The sequence below is a fragment of the Trichosurus vulpecula genome, chromosome 3 (genome assembly GCF_011100635.1).
Source record: "Trichosurus vulpecula isolate mTriVul1 chromosome 3, mTriVul1.pri, whole genome shotgun sequence".
NCBI classification, from domain to species: Eukaryota; Metazoa; Chordata; class Mammalia; order Diprotodontia; family Phalangeridae; genus Trichosurus; species Trichosurus vulpecula.
The window spans coordinates 145290547-145308498 of NC_050575.1; the positions used below are offsets into that span (position 1 = coordinate 145290547).

The following is a 17952-nucleotide window of genomic DNA, read 5'->3' on the forward strand; positions in this document are numbered from 1 at the left end:
CTGAACAACAGCAGCAGTAAGACTTGTTAAATGTGTTTCACAATAATTTTATTTCCATATGGTTTTTAATAACTAGAACTTAAATCTTTTCTCACCAGCTTCCCCTGCTAGGGTACCCAACCACACCCTACTGAATGGTGTATGCCCCTGTATTGATTATTTATTAGATTATCTGAGGACAGTAATGAAGTCACTTAATAATAACTAATAATTATTAATTAACGTGTTCTCAACATAAGATAAACTCTGCTTGTGTATTTTTATTGAGCAGATACATTATCTTGGCTTCCATTGTTAGTTCCATGTAGGAAAATGACAGAGGTTCTTCAACATACATTTATATGGCTGTGATTCGTGCATAGGAAAAAAGAGGTTGTTCCTGCCAGTTTTTAGGATATTGAATTGTTAGGACAGTAGTTCCTATCTTCCTAAAAGAATAACTTGGGGATAACGAGCGTCATACTTACTATATTCCATTATACCTTTTTCAAATGCAGCATTTTAAATGTCATCACTTTTTCACTGGTCTTTTTAATTTGCAAGTCACTTTAAAAGTAAGCTTTCCCAGAACTTGCTGGTGATGGCAGTTTCCCGTATTGGTGTCATTTGTTTGCCGAAGTCCTTATCTGAGGTCATTTATGGGAGTTTTGGTGGAGGTCAGAAGTATATTCTGAAAGTATGCTTTTCTAGGCTTCAAGTTGGAGGATCATTCCGTTTCTGTTCAGTTAGTTTAAGTTTCCCCTCCTATTCTCAAAGCATACCTGAAATGGGGCTCTTGCCTGCCTACTCCTTTATGGTGGCAGGGGCTTATTCTCTTGGTGGCTCCAGAATGAATCCAGGTGGTTTCTAATCATGAAATACCTTGATAAGAAAAGAAACAAAATTGCAGATGACCCAGAGGCAATTGTAAGATGCATGGTGGGCCGAAGTAATCTATAACATATCATCAATGATGGTTTCTCTGGGAGAAGTCTTGTAAAAACATCATAAACATTCATAAATATGCATAAGAACCAATCAGTAAACATTTATTAAGCCGTACTATGAGCCAGGCACTGCGCTAAGCCCTGAGCATACAAAAAACGGCAAAAGACAGTCCCTGCCTTCACAGAGCTTACAGTCTAATGGAGAAGACAATATTCAAACATAGATACAGAGCAAACTATGTACTGGATAAATAGGAAATAATTAACAGTCTACAAGAGGAGGTGGCCTGGCTAGGCAGCAGGAGGAATAAAAGATGGACAGCCCAAGTACAACACTAGCACGTGTGAAATATGGACCAGAGGAAGGCCTCCTCACATTAGATACATCTTCTGAGAAGAAGGAAAGACCTGGGCAAGAATTGCACAAGATGAGAAGGGACATTGTGTTCAGTTCTGTATACTCAGAGTGCCCACAAGAGGACATCAGTGATGGTGAGGGGTCTAGAAATCACGTCTTAGGAAGATCAGTTAAAGGAACCGAAAAGATCTGGTGGAGTTGGAGAGACATTAATCACTTAAAGCATTTAAAGAGTTGTCATCTAGAAGAATTAGATTTTATATTCTTGGTTCCAGAGGGCAAAGGGAGGAACAGTGACAGAAAGCTGCAGAGAAGCAGATTTAGGCTTATTGTAAGGAAAAATTAACAACAGTTACAGCTGTGCTGTAAGTAGAATGTTGTAGGAGGGATTTCTCATCAGTTAAAGGTTAGATTAACTCTTGAGGTCTCTTTAAGGCACAACTTAAGGCTCTCTGGCCCCTTGCGGCAAGCCAAAGGATTTTGGGCAGCCCTTGAAAAATGTAGAGGAAAACATCTTTTTGTATGTAGAGGAAATCCTGCTGCAAGCAGCCCAAGGGCCGTAAGTGGCCTGCTGCAAGTTGTACAGGCCTGCTTTAAGGCATAAATGGAAGATTGTGTGTGTGTGTGTGTGTGTGCGCACGTGCATGCGTGTGTCTGTGTGTAGATAGATGTTCCGTATATGCGTATACATACATACATTTTTAAGAAAGTGGCAGATGAGCTAGAGGTGTAAGAGCCTGGCAGGAAGACCAAGTAGACAGTGTGAGCAATGGTGGGAGGAGTTTTGTTTCCACAGGATAGTGACAGAAGATTGTAAATTGGAGGTGACTGGTTCTAACCAGAGCTGTGATCTAGCTGAAACCAGACTTCTGAGCAGGTGAAAGGTTAGAGGCTTGTGCATATGCCTGACATGCTGTTTGAGGGAGGCATGACGTGGGCGGTTCAGGGGGTTGCATCTGGCCAGTGAAGGGCCAGGCAGGAGGTTCAAATTGGGAGTCAATAAAAGGACTGGCATTCGTCTGAGTCCTTGTAGTCTCCTGTACTCCATTCGGGGGACGTAACCATTTATTCATAATGAATAAATGTAAAATATAATGAAAGCCTTCCTGGGTTTTCAACAAGTATTGTTTATTCCTAGACAAAGTATATTTCTAACAATTGGGGACTCGTTTCCGGGATTAATATGGCATCAGAAAAAGGAAAAATTCACTGTAGAAAAAGGAAAAATTCATTGTGGAAAAAGGGAGGCGCCCCCGCTGGTCTCCAGTGGGCCTGAGTATCCCGAGATTGGAATTTCCCTTCTTCAGACTGCTAACTTCCCGGGACTATTTTTGGAATCATTGCGAACCCATAAAGAGAGCGAATGAGAAAGTGAAACTGGAATGTTTTCAGCTAGGCAAGTCTGTGCACAGAGCAGGGTAAAGGATGTCGGGATCCAAGTATTTGCCTTTTTAGTGAAATGGGGTTCAAGTCCTCAAGACGATGTGAGGTGGAGTTCAGGTCCTCAAGATGATGTGAAATGGGGTTTAAGTCCTCAAGATGATGTGAAATGGGTTTCAGGTCCTTGAGATGATGAGAATGGGGTTCAAGTCCTCCTCAAAATTCTTCCAGTAGCCCACAAGGGAGGAACAAGGAAAGAAAGGTGCTGGAAATTTCCCAGCATGTCTGTGGTGCTGAGAGAGGTAGAGATCTGGAAGGGGTCTTTGGGACCCTTTCCTTTTGAAATAGGTTAGAAATCTGTCAGAGTAAATTACAACTCTGAGTTTTTGACGGTCTGAATTCAAATTCTAAATTGGTGTACACTGTCTTGTCTATGTATTTGGGAAATGTTTTATATTTCATAATAGGAAGTTTGAAATGTAGTGAGTGAAACTTTTAGGAAGTTTTTTTTTTTTTTAATCCTGGGAGAGGCTGTCCTGAGGTTAAAAGTGGGGTTAATTAGTGAAACTGAAGCTCTCTGGCAGGCTGCCGAGAAAGAAAACTGAAGTTGGGGGAGAAGTTTGGCTCTTTTAAGTATGTAAAGTATTAGTCATTTAACTTTACTTCTAGTTTTAAGGTTAAAAAAATGAAGAAGCTAGATGAAATTGGGGAGTATAATATTTCTTTTCATTTATTTGAAATATCTGAAGTAATTTGGGTCGAGATTAGGAAAGAGAGATTGAAGCGGGAGTGAGAATGTGGAGGATAAAATAGAAAGGGTGGGGGTGGAACAGCCCCTAGTCTACATGGCTCTCAGCCACTCCCTTCCCCACCCTACTTTAGAAGATTTGGATGTGTTAATCAGGGGTCGAAACTAAAGAACTTGTAGCCTTATTGGAAAATAAGGCTGATTAGTTAGTGATGAAAGGTTTTATGGTAAAAATATTGATTTGTATAATTATTAAGCTTTGCCTGTGTAAGGTATGATTGAATTCTGTTTCCACAGAGATTATATGAAAATATGATTTAAAGCCATACTAGTGGCTAGTGATAGGAAATTAAACTGCTTTCTAAGGCACTTGAGGAAGCTGGCTGCCTGAAAATCACCATATCTAAAGGGCAAACTCCTTTGTTCTAAGAAAGGCCTCTTCCTGTATCTCAAAAGGGCTACCAGACCAGGTGAAATTCATAAAGGGATGAGAACTTTATTATTGATAATCCTGGGCTCATCTTCAACTCACCTTTGTCCATTCTCTTCAGCCTTTGAGAAGGATCCAAGTGCTATCTGAGGCAGATGGATGGAAGGGAAACTAAAGATATTTTAGCTTGGTATAAAGAATAAGTGTATGAAGATAAGAGGGGTGGGGGAGCTGCAAACCCATGTGCTCTTAAGAGCCACTCCCTCCTCATCTTTCTTTAGATGACTGGAGGACTTTTAAGAGTCCAAAGCTTTTTGCTTGGGAGGGAAGAGGCCACACCTTGTTCAGATTCTTTAGGCCTTTTGTTTTGGCTAAGCTGATCTAATTGGAGTAAGGAATTGGAATGCCTAAGGTGGGTTTTGGTGAAAACTGACCAATGAGGGTCAGGGCACGAACTTCACATCTGGATGAATTATAAAAGCAAATAATGAAATAAAAATCTTGTTACTCATGGGCAGGTAAAATTTTTTGATTCCTATTACCTGGGCCAGAGGTAATAGTTAGCTCAGAAGAACTATTCAGAGCTGGGAATATACAACTAGATAAAATATATTTAAGGGAATGTGTAAATACCAGGATGTAATTAAAATGTTTACATATTGTTATTTGGCAATGACTGGCCATACCTGATAACTCGGAGGTGGTTTTTAAAATACCGAAAGTAATAGGATCAGTAATTTCTATGTGTGATAATCTGGAAATGTAATTAATGTCATCTTATTTCTAAATTGTGTTTTTAAGTTCTCTTAGGTTGTAAAATTTGAAAGACCATTGTTAGGTAGAAAGGGTGTTAAAGCAATTTTTGAATTGATCTTTTCAAAGGGTGTGATAAAATATGATAATTTAAAATTTATATTTGCTTATAAACAATTTAAAATATTATAGCAGGTTTTCCATTTGAAATCTTGGCTATTTATGAAAATGTATACAGTGGTTTAGGGTGATAGTTTCCACGTGTTGGTAATGAGATGAATGCTTCTCTGTGCAAGATGAGTTAGAAATGCATTCACCTAAATTGATAATGAGTTGTTTCAAGTTTTAAATCTATATTCAGATATATTATTGAAAAGGCAATTTCTTTTACCTAAATATTGTTAAGAATTGTACTGTACCATTGCTGTAATTTAAGAAATTATAAACTTCCAAGTTTAGTCTTTATTTAAAAGGAAATTTCAGTTAAAATTGTTTGGCTATAAAATATTTACGAAAGTATGTTTGTAGGAGACTTGTTATTATGCCAACACCTTGTTTGGGATCTCCTCTTGTAATTTCTGTCAATTCAGGATAAAATGTAAACTGTTTTTAAAAAAAAGAACAAGGGAAGGAAAAGATACTGATTGTGTTTTGAAGGCCTAGTAAACTTTGTTGTGATAGGGCTAGTTTAATGGGAACTGAATTCCTTTCCCAAGGTAAACACCTTTTGGCATTTGGGAATCTGTGAATGAATCCCAATGTTTAAAGGTTTATTTTTGCTTTAAGGATGAGAGATATGCCTGTTAACTGATTTTCTTCATGAAAGTTTAGTAACTATTCTTCTTAATAATCAGGATAAATTTTAAGTTGTTTTTAAAGAAGGGAAAATGCTTTTGAAAAATGTTTTGTAAAATCTTTTGTATAGTTTTTAGAAGGCCTACTTCATTGTAGTTAAAACCCACAGTTAATTTTATGAGTCTCTGGTTGGGACCAGATGTCTAGGAGATATGCTTATTGAGGACAGGAAAGATGATGGCATAAGATAAGGGAGTCAGGGAGATTTTATGGCCCAGGGTGGGGAGGAGAGAGGAAATTCTATGGAAGGAGACTTTGAGACGCCTTCAGATTAAAAAGTGGGCCTGCTAAAGGTTTTCTTTTCAAAATAGCATCCTTACAGTCTCCTCACTCCCTTCCCCCACTCCCCCTCCCCTCCTTAGTCTAGATAAGACTTTTCCCACCTGGTAGAAAGGAAGGGGGGGAGGGGCAGCAATACTGGTATTTCTATTTGTACAATAAGGGCTCCTGAGACTGGGAAGCCTGGAAATCTTGCTAAGGGGGGAACAGCAAGGTCGGAAACCAACCGACCTCCAAACCTGGCTTTTAAAGTCAGCAGAACTGATCTCTAGTGATTGGCTTTTGCACAAAGACAAATTTAAAATTTGAGATGTGAGTCCTGGTAAGTTTTTGATTAGTGAAACTTGCCATCTGCGGTAAAAGCTCATGGGACTATAATGAAATGTTTTGAGCTCTCTGGTGGATCATAAAAATCCGTCCGCAACCAATAGTCGGTTATCCACCATCTGAGAGAAATGCCACAAGCTACTCAGAGAGAATGTGACCGTTACAGGTAGAGGTCTGTGTCTGGAAAAGCTGAGAGGACTATCCTAGCCTCAGCCTAGGATGGGATCCTTGTGGCTCAGTTTCCCCATTGTGTTCCTTTGAAAATGAATGTTTCCCACCTAACCATTTCTGAGTCTGGCAATGAGCTAGAATTGATAGTGCATGGTTGGAAAACTGTGATGTTTTATCTAATCATGTCCTTGTCTTTCCCTTTTATGGCAAATTTCTGATTGTGTAGTTATTCCATACCCCAGTTGGATAAATTAGTATACCTGCATAGCCATATGAAAGATTAAATCCCTGGAATAGAACATTCTTTCTGATATCATGATATGGGAATAATTAAACAAAAGGAAAAGAAGTTTGTGAAATAAAGATACAAATATAATGTTGGATCATTTATCCCACAGACTAAGGCTGGGATTTAAAGTTACTATGTGTCTATATGGAATAAGGTCCTTAAATGTTTCAAATTAATACAAATGGTGTAATTAATTACTGGAACCAAATCAGATACATCTTCAGTTTTGGGAAAAGAATTTCAGTGTAAGTTTCTTAAAGAGAGATAACCTGTAGAATACTTTTGAATTGATGGGATAAGTTAAATGTGACTGTTTTGATTTGAATTCATTCCATGATCTAAAACATAAGACAAAGTTTGTGTTTGAACCTATCATATTTATATGGTTAAATTCTTGAAGTATGTCCCATTTTTTCAGATTGGGCATAGTTAGAGGAGAATAGAAAAACTTGGGAAACAGGTGCAAATCTATTAGAGCAATAACTTATGATCTTAATAATGGGAAGATTTTGTAAACAAGGTAGAAGTACATGCAAGCTATTTAAGGCTCTCTTTAAAGATGTTCCTTAAGCAGTGTGAGATTATAGTCATATCTTAAATTGATCATTGGAACTCTCTATTCAAAGACCTAATGGGACTGTTAACTGACTGTTTTTCTGAGTCTAACTCCAGGTGTAGATATCAAAGAAGGCTGTTGAGCCACTGATCCATGATGCCAGCAGCCCTGTGAGGGGCAAGTATGAACTGCAGGTGTGAATTGTAGGTTGAGAGGGCAACTGTTCCACATGTGCTGAGGTGGGACTCTCTTGACTTGATTCCTTAACTGAAACCTGGCTCAGTGTAATTTGCAGTTTGACATTAACTTCTGTCTGGAGTTGACATGAAGTCAGGAAAATATTGTTCTCTTACTATAAGTTAAGTCCCTAATCTCTTAGTGGCAATTGTCTATAATCAAAGGTTTTATAAGTACAATAACAAATTTCTTAAAATAATTGATTCTGGAATATCTTAGGTTACTATAGGACTGAGCCATCAGGTTTAGGATTTTAGCCCAAACAACAACTAGCTAGTTAGACTTGATCTGTTATTAGCGTGTATATATGTTCCTGTATAAGTTAGGGTCCTTTAATTCTTTGTAATGGAGACAGGTCAAGGGCTTATGAGGATAATATTTTGTTACTCAGTTAACATCATGCTTGTCTCAAGTTTTGTCACAATTAGTAATGTTAAAAGAAAATTGGCTTGTGGTTCATTTTGTAAATGCCTTAAAAGAAACATGGCATGAATAGACGTTTATGGCTTAATGTGTACTGTGTTAAAAATTGATTACTTAATGTATTCATGTATGTACTGGAGCCTGTTGTTAATTCCTTAGTGAAATCTCATCCTCTTGGTGAGGAAATTAATAATGGATTAATGTAAAGTATAAAAAACTGGGTTCTGATGTGAATTTCTTAAACATGACAATTGGCCAAGGTTCCAATTTTGATTTTTCGTGAGTATGATAGGGATATAAAAGTTTTAGGAATGTTAACTTAAAATTGTGCTAAGGTCAGTTTTGTAGGAGAATGGACAAAAAGCTGGTTCCTACAAGAAGGAGAAGATGCTGAGATGCTGTGCTGGAGATGGCTGGAACAAATACCAAGGACCAGAGGACCTCATTGGATGATGTTTCCTGCCAGACAGCTACATAAGAGGAGACTTTTGAATCTTAAAGGGATAATTGCATAATTGTTTTCTTTTGGGTCTCTGTATCTGTATTTATAAAGGTTACTGCCCCCTTTGATTTGTCAATGCGTCGATCAACCTTTCCCCCTTCCCGTATCTACTTAAAGGGCTGATGGTTAAGGGAAGAATTCATATGAGAAAGAGAGTAAAGAAGTATTAAATATGCAGAAACAAAAATTTGAATAATAGAGAAGAGGGAGAAATTTCGAGAAATGATAGGAGGAGTTTTGTTTCCACAGGATGTGGTAGAAGACTGTAAGTTGGAGGTGACTGTTTCTAATCAGAGCTGTGATCTAGCTGAAACCAGACTTCTGATCAGGTGAAGTTTTGAGGCTTGTGCACGTGCTTAACAAGCTGTTTGAGGGAGGCATGACATGGGCAGTTCAGGGGGTTGCATCTGGCCAGTGAAGAGCCAGGCAGGAGATTCGAATTGGGAGTCAATAAAAGGACTGTCGTTTGTCTGAGTCCTTGTACTCTCCTATACTCCATTCAGGGGAAGTACACATTTATTCAGAACAAATAAATGTAAAATATAATGAAAACCTTCCTGGGTTTCCAACAAGTATTGTTTATTCTTAGACTAAGTATATTTCTAACAAGAGGCTCATTACAGTGATCTAGGTCTATGGCTATATAGACTGGTGTTAGTGAAAGGAAGAGAATGAAGGAGATACTGTAGAAAAATAACTATCAAACCAAAGAAAAGAAATGTGAATTAAAGTTCTTTGTGAACAGAACTTGCAATAATGAATAGATCCTCCTACTAGAGAAGAACATGGACTAGCCACCTTCCTTTGCCATCCTTTTATTTGATTTGTCTTACATTTCCTTGATTCTTGTTTTTGTTCTTATTTGAACAATAAGGAAAAATGTGTTAAGGAGTTTCTCTTTCTTTAGTTCATCCTTTGTTACTCACTCGGACACAGCGTTGTGAGAGTTCATCATAATCTGTGTTGGGGTTTTGTTTGCCACTTTCAATTGTGATACACATTATATGAGAGTCCTAGTCATACTTTTACCTTAGTCTTCGAGAACCTAGTGCTCATTTTCACCAGATTAAAACAAGTCTCATGATTCAGGAAGTATGATTCACAGTGCATTGTCATAGTGAACTTGAGAAGAACGAGTCTACAAGTAAACTGAGAAATCTAGGTTTTTTGGAACTTGCTGTGAAGAAATATTGCCCCCTACTGGACACTTTCCTAGTCAGAATGTTGGCACTCAGCTAAAAACAACTGAAACAGAAATTAATAGTTTCAGTTGTGCTGATCTTTTCTGGAAGACACACATGAGATGAATACAGTGGGGCATGACTTCTGGCAAATTTGGTCCCTTCCTTTGTTCCGGCCCAGTTTGGGTTGGGTGGATATTGCCCTCTGAATCACCTTTCAACCACATAAGTTAGATACTATTTCATCAGACCCTGGGCAGGCCTTGCCTCACTTGCTGCCAGTTTAGATACAATCATGTACAGCCTGAAGAAGCTGGTAACCAATGGAAGAACTGCCAAACTGATTCATTTCCATCTGCTCAGAGTTGTGTGTTTGGAGAGGGGGGTGGCAGTATTTTGCTAAAGAAACAGCAAACCACAGCCTAACAAATATTGGCTCAACTGCTATTAACCAGCCTGAGATTTAGTTTCAAGTCTATAATAAACTGGCATTTTTCAAATACTTTTCAAATCCTGATTTATCGGTGTTTAAAAAAAAAAAACTAGCAATGCCAAAAATCCCTTTACAAATATAATTACATAAATTTGGGCTTCTCTTCTTTCTGTAAACTGTTGCCCTATGTTCTGATATTAATGACCTCTGTGAAATACTCAGAGTTACAGAGAGTCAAGGAGATTAAAAGTGCAGTCACCTTTTCATCCTTTACTGCTTTAGCTTCAGCAAGTTGCTCTCTGTGTATTTTTTCATTTTGCTTATTTATGTGGTAGCACTAGATTTCTACAGGCATTTCCTATCTCTGCTTTCTCTCCTCTCTTCAACCCCTACCAGCTTCCCTGTTTTCATTGAGGTCACTGTCAGCATTCTAGTTACCAAGATTGGAAACCTAGGAATCCCCCATAGCTGATCACTTTCCCTTAGCTCCCATATCTAGTCAGTTATCAATTTCTATAGATTCTACCACCACAGAATCTCTCTTACATCCACTCCCTTCCCTCTACCCACAGGACTATCTCCCTTTTAATATATAAGAATCTGAAGTGCAAAGTCACTTAACGATGACCTTTATGAAAACTTGATCTCAGAAGTTTGTCCCAAAAGAGATGAGAAAATGCACCTCCCTCCCTTCTTTACAGATGTGGAAGACTTGGTGTGGAACACTGCATGTACCATCAGACTCAGCTGATGAACTCCTTTTTTTTTTTTTTATTCTAGCAAGGCTTCTTAAACTTTTTCCACTTGCCATCCACAGTTTAAGAAGTGCTATAGAATAGACCTCTAGGTATGGGAGGGGATACATAAAGTTAAAATAATATGAAGTTAATATACAATGATAGTAATACATTTACTTAAGAAAACTTAGTTTAGGAAACGTAAGAACGCATGTAGATTATGTAGAAATTGTTACCCCTTGAGAAACTTTCAGTGTCTCAGAAAACTAATCTGTAAATCCAAGTATCATTTCTTACATGGAACTACTTTCGAAAGATGGAAATTACAGTAGGACATTGTCTTGATGCTATAGATGAGCCGTGTCTGAACCTCCCTTAAGATATCCTATCAAGAGGAAAAAAATTCAGTCTTTTCTTGGTCTATCCTATTTTCTAATAGCAGTTTAGCTGAAAGGGCTTCTTCAGTTAAAGTTAAAATGAGATACTTGATTTGAGTATTTAAATTGTTTCAACTCTATTTCTTGACAGACCGCCTTGATATCCGGGCAGCCCGAATTCTTCTGGACAATGATCATTATGCCATGGACAAGTTGAAGAAAAGAGTTCTGGAATACTTAGCTGTCAGGCAGCTAAAGAACAACCTGAAGGGCCCAATCCTATGCTTTGTTGGCCCCCCTGGAGTTGGCAAAACAAGTGTGGGAAGATCAGTAGCCAAGACCTTGGGTCGAGAATTTCACAGGATTGCACTGGGAGGTGTATGTGATCAGTCGGACATTCGAGGACACAGGTATTTCTCTTAGATCACTCTTTAGCTCTCATCTGACTTTTTAAAAAAAAAAAATTTAATTGAGGCAGAAGAAAAGCACTGCTTGAAAGGGCCCTAGTTTGTTAATATGCCATTTCTTCAGCTCACTACCTTCATAGCCTGGTAGCCAAATTATCCTCGAAAGATGGTTTTGAGATTCACCAACTATCCTCATGTTCCAGTTGAGTAAAAGAGCAAGTTCTTTGGGAGTGAAAATGACATTCTATTTATGACTCATTAAACCAAGGACCAACACATTTTACTTTGCATCGAGGTACTTCCTGAAATTTAGGAGCATATGAATTTTTCTGTTTTTAAGGTTTTCTGTTTTTCATGGTAGCACAAAACTAACCAACCAAAAAACCTTTCTCCCCTGCTACTTTAATGATAAAAGTGACAGCTTACTTTTAAACACACATGGACTTTTATTGCATACATAATGGCATTCTAATGTCAGATAACAAATATACTCTACAGTTCCATTGTTTTGCATTTGACCGCATAGTCATGCACAAATTAAGTACCCTTTGCATAAATATTCCCTTATAAAAATTAATAAAACAACACAGGAGTGTCAATATAGTGTTATGGATAAAGGGCTGCATAAAGTCAAATCTGAGTTCAGGCCCTACCTCTGACACATACTGTGAGACTATGGACAAGTCCCTTGGCTACTTATTCAACAGCTCTCCAAGGCTATAACACACAGTTATAGTGGTGATCTATATCAGTGGAGAGAGTTTCCATACCAGGAGTACCCCTACACAAATGTAATCACAAGCCTGACCTCCCACCCCCTGCAAAAAAAAAATCTGCCTCCTTATTCCCTTAGTCTCCTCCCTTAGTTTCTGTGATTTGACCTCTTCAAGCTCTTCTTTTTCTCTAATTTCATCTTTATTTCTTCTCATACTCTCCTCCCTTTTGACTTATCCTTATCTCACACTTCCAACCCATCCCATACCTCATGGTGTGGACTGCTTCATTCATGGGAGGATGAGAAAGGAGGAGCAGCCTGGGGTGGCCGCTTGTAGGGCAAGAGAATTCCATGTCTGGGGATTCCATTCCCGGACTGGTCCCTGAGGCTCGGCTCCTTAGTACCACAACAATTGAAAAGGAATCCTTAATGTGTTAGATTTACCAGGGGTGTCTGATATCTTCTTCTACAGTGAGGAAATCCTATTGAATAACTAACACTAATTTATAATCTTTATAATTAAAAAAGAATAATATTGTGGGAGTATCTTTTTTGCATTTACTTCAATTTAAATGACTTTCACTTAGGAGTTTTTTTTTGTTTGTTTGTTTAAACTCCAAAATGGAGAAGATTTAGTTTGGTATGGAAAATGTTAACAGTAGAAAGTCTTATCTGTGAACTTCTGTGACATCTTAGCTATAAGACCAAACAAATAATTCATTTTGATCACAAGAACTGTTTCCCAATAATAGCTTACATTGACGTAGCACTTTATTGCTTCGTATGAAACTCCCTCGTTCTAACACTGACTTCTGCATTACTCATGATGAGTTTCTTTAGATTAAAAAAATAATATGGCACAGTGTGAATGTCTACACCATAAAGTTAAGAGCTCTCTATCACGGTTTAACTGTCAGAGAGAACTGTAGATTATGCTATCAGCACACTGCAAGCAAAGTATTTGAAAAGTAGAAGGCAGTTCCCAAGCTAGACTGCCTTATTTTGTGTGTGTTTCATTTTCCATATAATAGAAGTTGACTTATCCAAGTAGATAATTGACATTTTTCACTTACCAATTTGAATGGGAAAGGGCCAAGAACTCTTCCTTCAAATCATAGTTTAGGTACCACTTTCTGCAGGAAGCTATTCCTGACTTTTCTCCCCTTCTCCACATTTTCCCCTCCTCCTTCTATTGCTAGGACCCTCCTTCAATCATGTTTATTTTCTAATTATTGTGTACATACTTACAGATGTATATATTTATCCCCCTGATAACTTGTATGTTCCTTGAGGGCAAGGACCGCTTCATTTTCATCTTTGGACCCCCAGTGCTTAGCACAGTGCCTGATACATAGTAGGCTTTTAATAAATACTTGTTGATTGGCTGTTCCGGTAAAACTTTCCATGTGTTAAAAAGAGAGAGAAGTTTTAATGAACAAGGAGCCTTTGCAGATGGCTAAGTTCATTCTCTTTAGATAATTTCTGTGATTTTTCAGATGCTTTTTACTCAGTCAAGGATTTATGTTTTTAGTTATTTTTGTTTTAATTCCCACATAAGCCACTAGAGGCTGTTGTTTTCTTCCACAAGGAAGCAAAAGGGCAAAGAAACCACTTCAGCTCTATCCACAGAGGGTTCAGTTATCCAAGGTAGAAAACAATTTCTGATCCCCTGACTTTAAGATTTAGAGTAAAAGCAACTCAGAATTCATTTTTCCTGCTTCTCAGCAAGGTAAGAGTGGTGGCACTGGTAGTGAGATACTGAGTATGAAATTGGGGAGGACAGACATGTGGGATCACATTTTACCAGATCTCATACTTCTGCTTTTCTCATTTCCTTCCACACTGAGTGGTAAAAGTGTTGAGGATTTTTCAGCACAGACCCTAAGTAGGACAAGCTAAAAATTAGAAACTACCTTTTTTTTTTCTTTTGTTAATTTTTTAACAATTGAAATTTCTAAAGCACATCACGCTTAAAAACATTTCTTAATGAGTGCCAAGACTATGAAAAATATGAATTTTTGTGTGAAGGCTATGAAAAATATCTCCCAACAATGACACCTATTGCTTAATGGTTCAAATATAAGCCCCTCAAAGTGAAATCTTTGAAAAGAGACAAATCATATATTGGTATAGATGGAAAAATAGACAAAATTAATATTTGAATTCTAGTTTACTTGCTTTTATCCAAATAAAAATTAATGTCATTCTCTTCCTAAGATCAAAACTTAAGCCACACCCATGTATTTGGGAGGTAAGGACAGTGTAGTGGACTGCCAAGAGCCCTGGATTTGGTGTCAGAAGTGTCTGGCTCCATCTGTCCCACTTACTGATTATATGACCTTGAGCAAGTCATTAAACCTTGTTGGGCCTCAGCTTCCTAGCTGTAAAACTAAGCTGGACCAGATTCCCAGCCCTTGCCCAGTGATAATACCCTTTGGACACTGTGAGCTTTATATTTCATCTGCTGCCCACTACTACCTCTATGGCTAATGATCTCCCACCACCTATATTTTCCCTATCCCTTTATTAATCAGTTACCTGTCACATAAGAGCCAACCATCCCCAACCCCACCACTGATTTACTCATCCTAATCTTCTTCAGCATTGTCTACTCTTTCCCCTGTATTCTCTAGAATTCTCTTTTATGATTCTTCCATTTAGCTCCCTCCCCTTTTAAAAATTATTTGGCAAGAGGCATAAAACCTACATTCTTTTCTAGCTTTGAATAGACTGCTTTTCTCTTGAGTGGCCCCACTGCCTACAGTAAACAAAGAGTTAAATGAGTTAAAATGACTTTTTTTTCCCCAATAGACTTGCATTGAAGAGGATGGGGGTAAGGGGAACAATGTATGTTGAAAAAAAAGTATACCACTGGGCTAAAATATTTGCTTTTTAAATTTTTAAATGTAATTTTATATTTTTCAATTTAAAAAAAATCTATTTTCTTTCCTGTGCACCTCTTTTTTCCTTCTCCTCTCCCCACTTCAATTTAGAAAAAGAAAAACAAAACCCTTATAATGAACACAATAATCTTATTGGCCATATCCAAAAAATGTGTCTTAACTTGCACCTAGAGACCATCACCTCTCTCTTAGGAAGTAGGTAGCATGTTTCATCTTAAGTCATCTGGAATTGTGGTTGATTATTACATTAATCAGTGTTCTTAAGTTTTTCAAAGTTGTTTGTGTTTACAATGTTGTTTTTGGATAATTTGTTTTGGTTCTACTTAACTTCACTCTGCATCAGTTCATATTAGTCTTCCAAGGTATCTCTAAAATCTCCTTCATCATTTCTTACACATGATACTATTTTATTACATTCACATATCATAATTTGGCCAATCACCCGACTGATAGATACCCCTTAGTTTCCAGTTCTTTGTCACTACACAAAAAAAAGAGCTGTTATAAATAGTTTCACATATATGAATGCTAAAATATTTGCTTAAAACATCAAGTAGAAAAGCTGGAATTTTTACCACCAAAAAGACTCTTTGGACTTAGCATTCACCAGTTATTCATTTTTAATGAATAAATGATGGTTATATTATAGCTGGTGGATGCTAAGAAATTTAACACATTAAGCATTCCATAAACAGTGTTGTCTGTCTGTATACCACAGTAGTGTATTGCCCATATACTTCCTAAAGTACAGAAGTCTTTTAGAATGTTTGATTTGAAAGCATTTTGTTTAAAGACAGCAAAAAATATGTAAACAAGTATATTTGCAGCTTTCAGTTTTGTCACTGTATTTTTCAGTGAGAAAAGTAGTATTTCTGTCAGATTGCAGCATGGACATGGGTTGGGATTTGGGGGCACATTTGGCTCCATTGGACAATCTAAAAAAATGCATTTTGGAAACACCCATATCTTGCTAGTTGAGCACTGGTCATGTGCTTATTATTGGCATTCATGTGAATTCTTGTTTTTCCTTAGCCTGTGTGTATGTAGCTACTACTGTTCTGCTGTCTTAAAATAGCCAGAGAAAAACAGAGCTGCTTTATCAAGCATCTGTCAGCTTTCTAAAATGCATCACATTGGCTTTTATCACTTACCTTTCTCATATGCAGAATTTTCTCTCTATCCATTTAGCCCAGATGTCTATTGGAGCATTGTATAGCCAGTTGGAAATAATTTAAAAAAATCAACCCCTCCCCAACATTTCATGATTTGGGGTTGGGGGAAAAAAGAAAAGGTCTATTTTTTTTTCTTGGTTTTCAGTTGTCTGGCATTGGTAGTGTTTTTCACATTAAAAATATTTTTGTGCCCATTTTTTTAAGTGGTTGATTAGCTTACTCATGGGGGTGCAGGAGGGAAGTCTTTGTATTCCCCAATCTAACAAGTCAAATCAGTAGGCATTTATTAAGCATCTGCTATGTACTAAACTCTGCGCTAAACCCTGAGTGTACAAAGAAAAACAAAAAAACAGTCTCTTTTCTCTTGGAGCTCACAGTCTTACTGGGGGGAGACAGCATGCAAACAGCTACTTACAAACAAAAATATATACAGGATAAACTGGAAATCATCAACAAAGAGAAGGCACTAGTATTATGGAGGATCAGGAAAGGTTTCTTATAGAAGATGAGATTTTATCTGGGTTTTGAGGAAAGTCAGGAGGTGGAGATGAGGAAGAGAGTATTCCAGGCATGGGAAACAGCCAGTGAAAAATGCACAGATTCTGGAGATTGAGTGTCATGTTCAAGGAGCAGCAAGGAGGCCAGTGTCACTGGATCATGAAGGGCCTCTATTTTTTTTTTTCAGTAAACTGTGAGGCAAGGATCTCCTTACACTTAGTAGGTTCTTGATAAATGTTTGGAGACTTGATCAGCAAGAGCCCTTTAATCGAATGTAAGCTTAAAAAACTTTCACTGGAACACACGGAATAAACTTCTACTTACTGCAAAAGACAGTGTAAAGGTTCCTAGTATTTTATATGTACTGTCTCATTAGCATAATGAGGTAGCATGTGGAGGAGAAGCTAGAGACCTGACCTAGGAGTTAGGAAGATGTGGGTCCAGGTCCTGCCTCTGACATACTAGCTTTGTGATCTTAACTTCTCAGGTTAAATCCCCCTAACCCCCCAGTGCTCTAAGGCTATTAGAGAGCAGTTACACTTCTGCATTTTTCTTACTGTGAGTTACGCACTCCAAGGAAATCACAGGTTTGTTTGTTTTTTTTAATTGAACATGAAATGCAAATAAGTAGGTGCTTTATTCCTTATAGGTGTTTTGGGGTTATATTTTGATGGTTATTAGCAGTGGCCTAAAACCAGAAAGCATTTTTAAAGACTCTTTTCTTGGAAGATACTAGTACTAGAGCAGACGGTAAAATCATTACTTGATCATTGAGGGGCTATAAAGGGTTAGCTCTTAATTTGACACTAACTAGTCTGACATATTAGAACTGTCTGTGGTTATTTCTAGAAAGCATAAAGCGAATTGGAAAAATAAACCTTTAACTCTAGTTAAAGTTCTTAGCAATGAAAATAGGCTTGTTTACCACGTATAATATTTATGTCAGTTGAGTAGTTCTTAGTGTCATGAGTGATTGAATGCTATGAGAACACTAACAGATATTGTTTTCACCGGTGTCTTTAAACTGGTATTTCAGTGGAAAATTTCAAACCAGGAATTCACCTTTTTTGTGTCATGGACTCCTTTGGCAGTGTGATAAAGCCTATGGAACCCTTCTCAGAATGATGTTTTTAAATGTATAAAACAAAATACATAGGATTACAAAGAAATCAGTTAAACTGAAATACTATTACAAAATATTTTTTAAAATAAGTTTGTGGATGCCAGGTAAAGAATTGATCTAGTGTAAGAAATCATATGAGACAAAACTTTTGCAGTTTTTATTTTATCTTTTC

General features: G+C 37.5%; 1 protein-coding gene across 1 annotated transcript in view; it reads left to right on the forward strand.

Moving 5' to 3' along the window:
* The window catches only part of LONP2 (lon peptidase 2, peroxisomal), a 124264-nt gene that overhangs the window by 34927 nt on the left and 71385 nt on the right, over positions 1-17952 (forward strand). The window contains exon 7 of the mRNA XM_036751625.1: positions 11114-11372. Within this exon, the coding sequence (XP_036607520.1) occupies positions 11114-11372 (259 nt within the window). The remainder of the gene's footprint in view (positions 1-11113; positions 11373-17952) is intronic.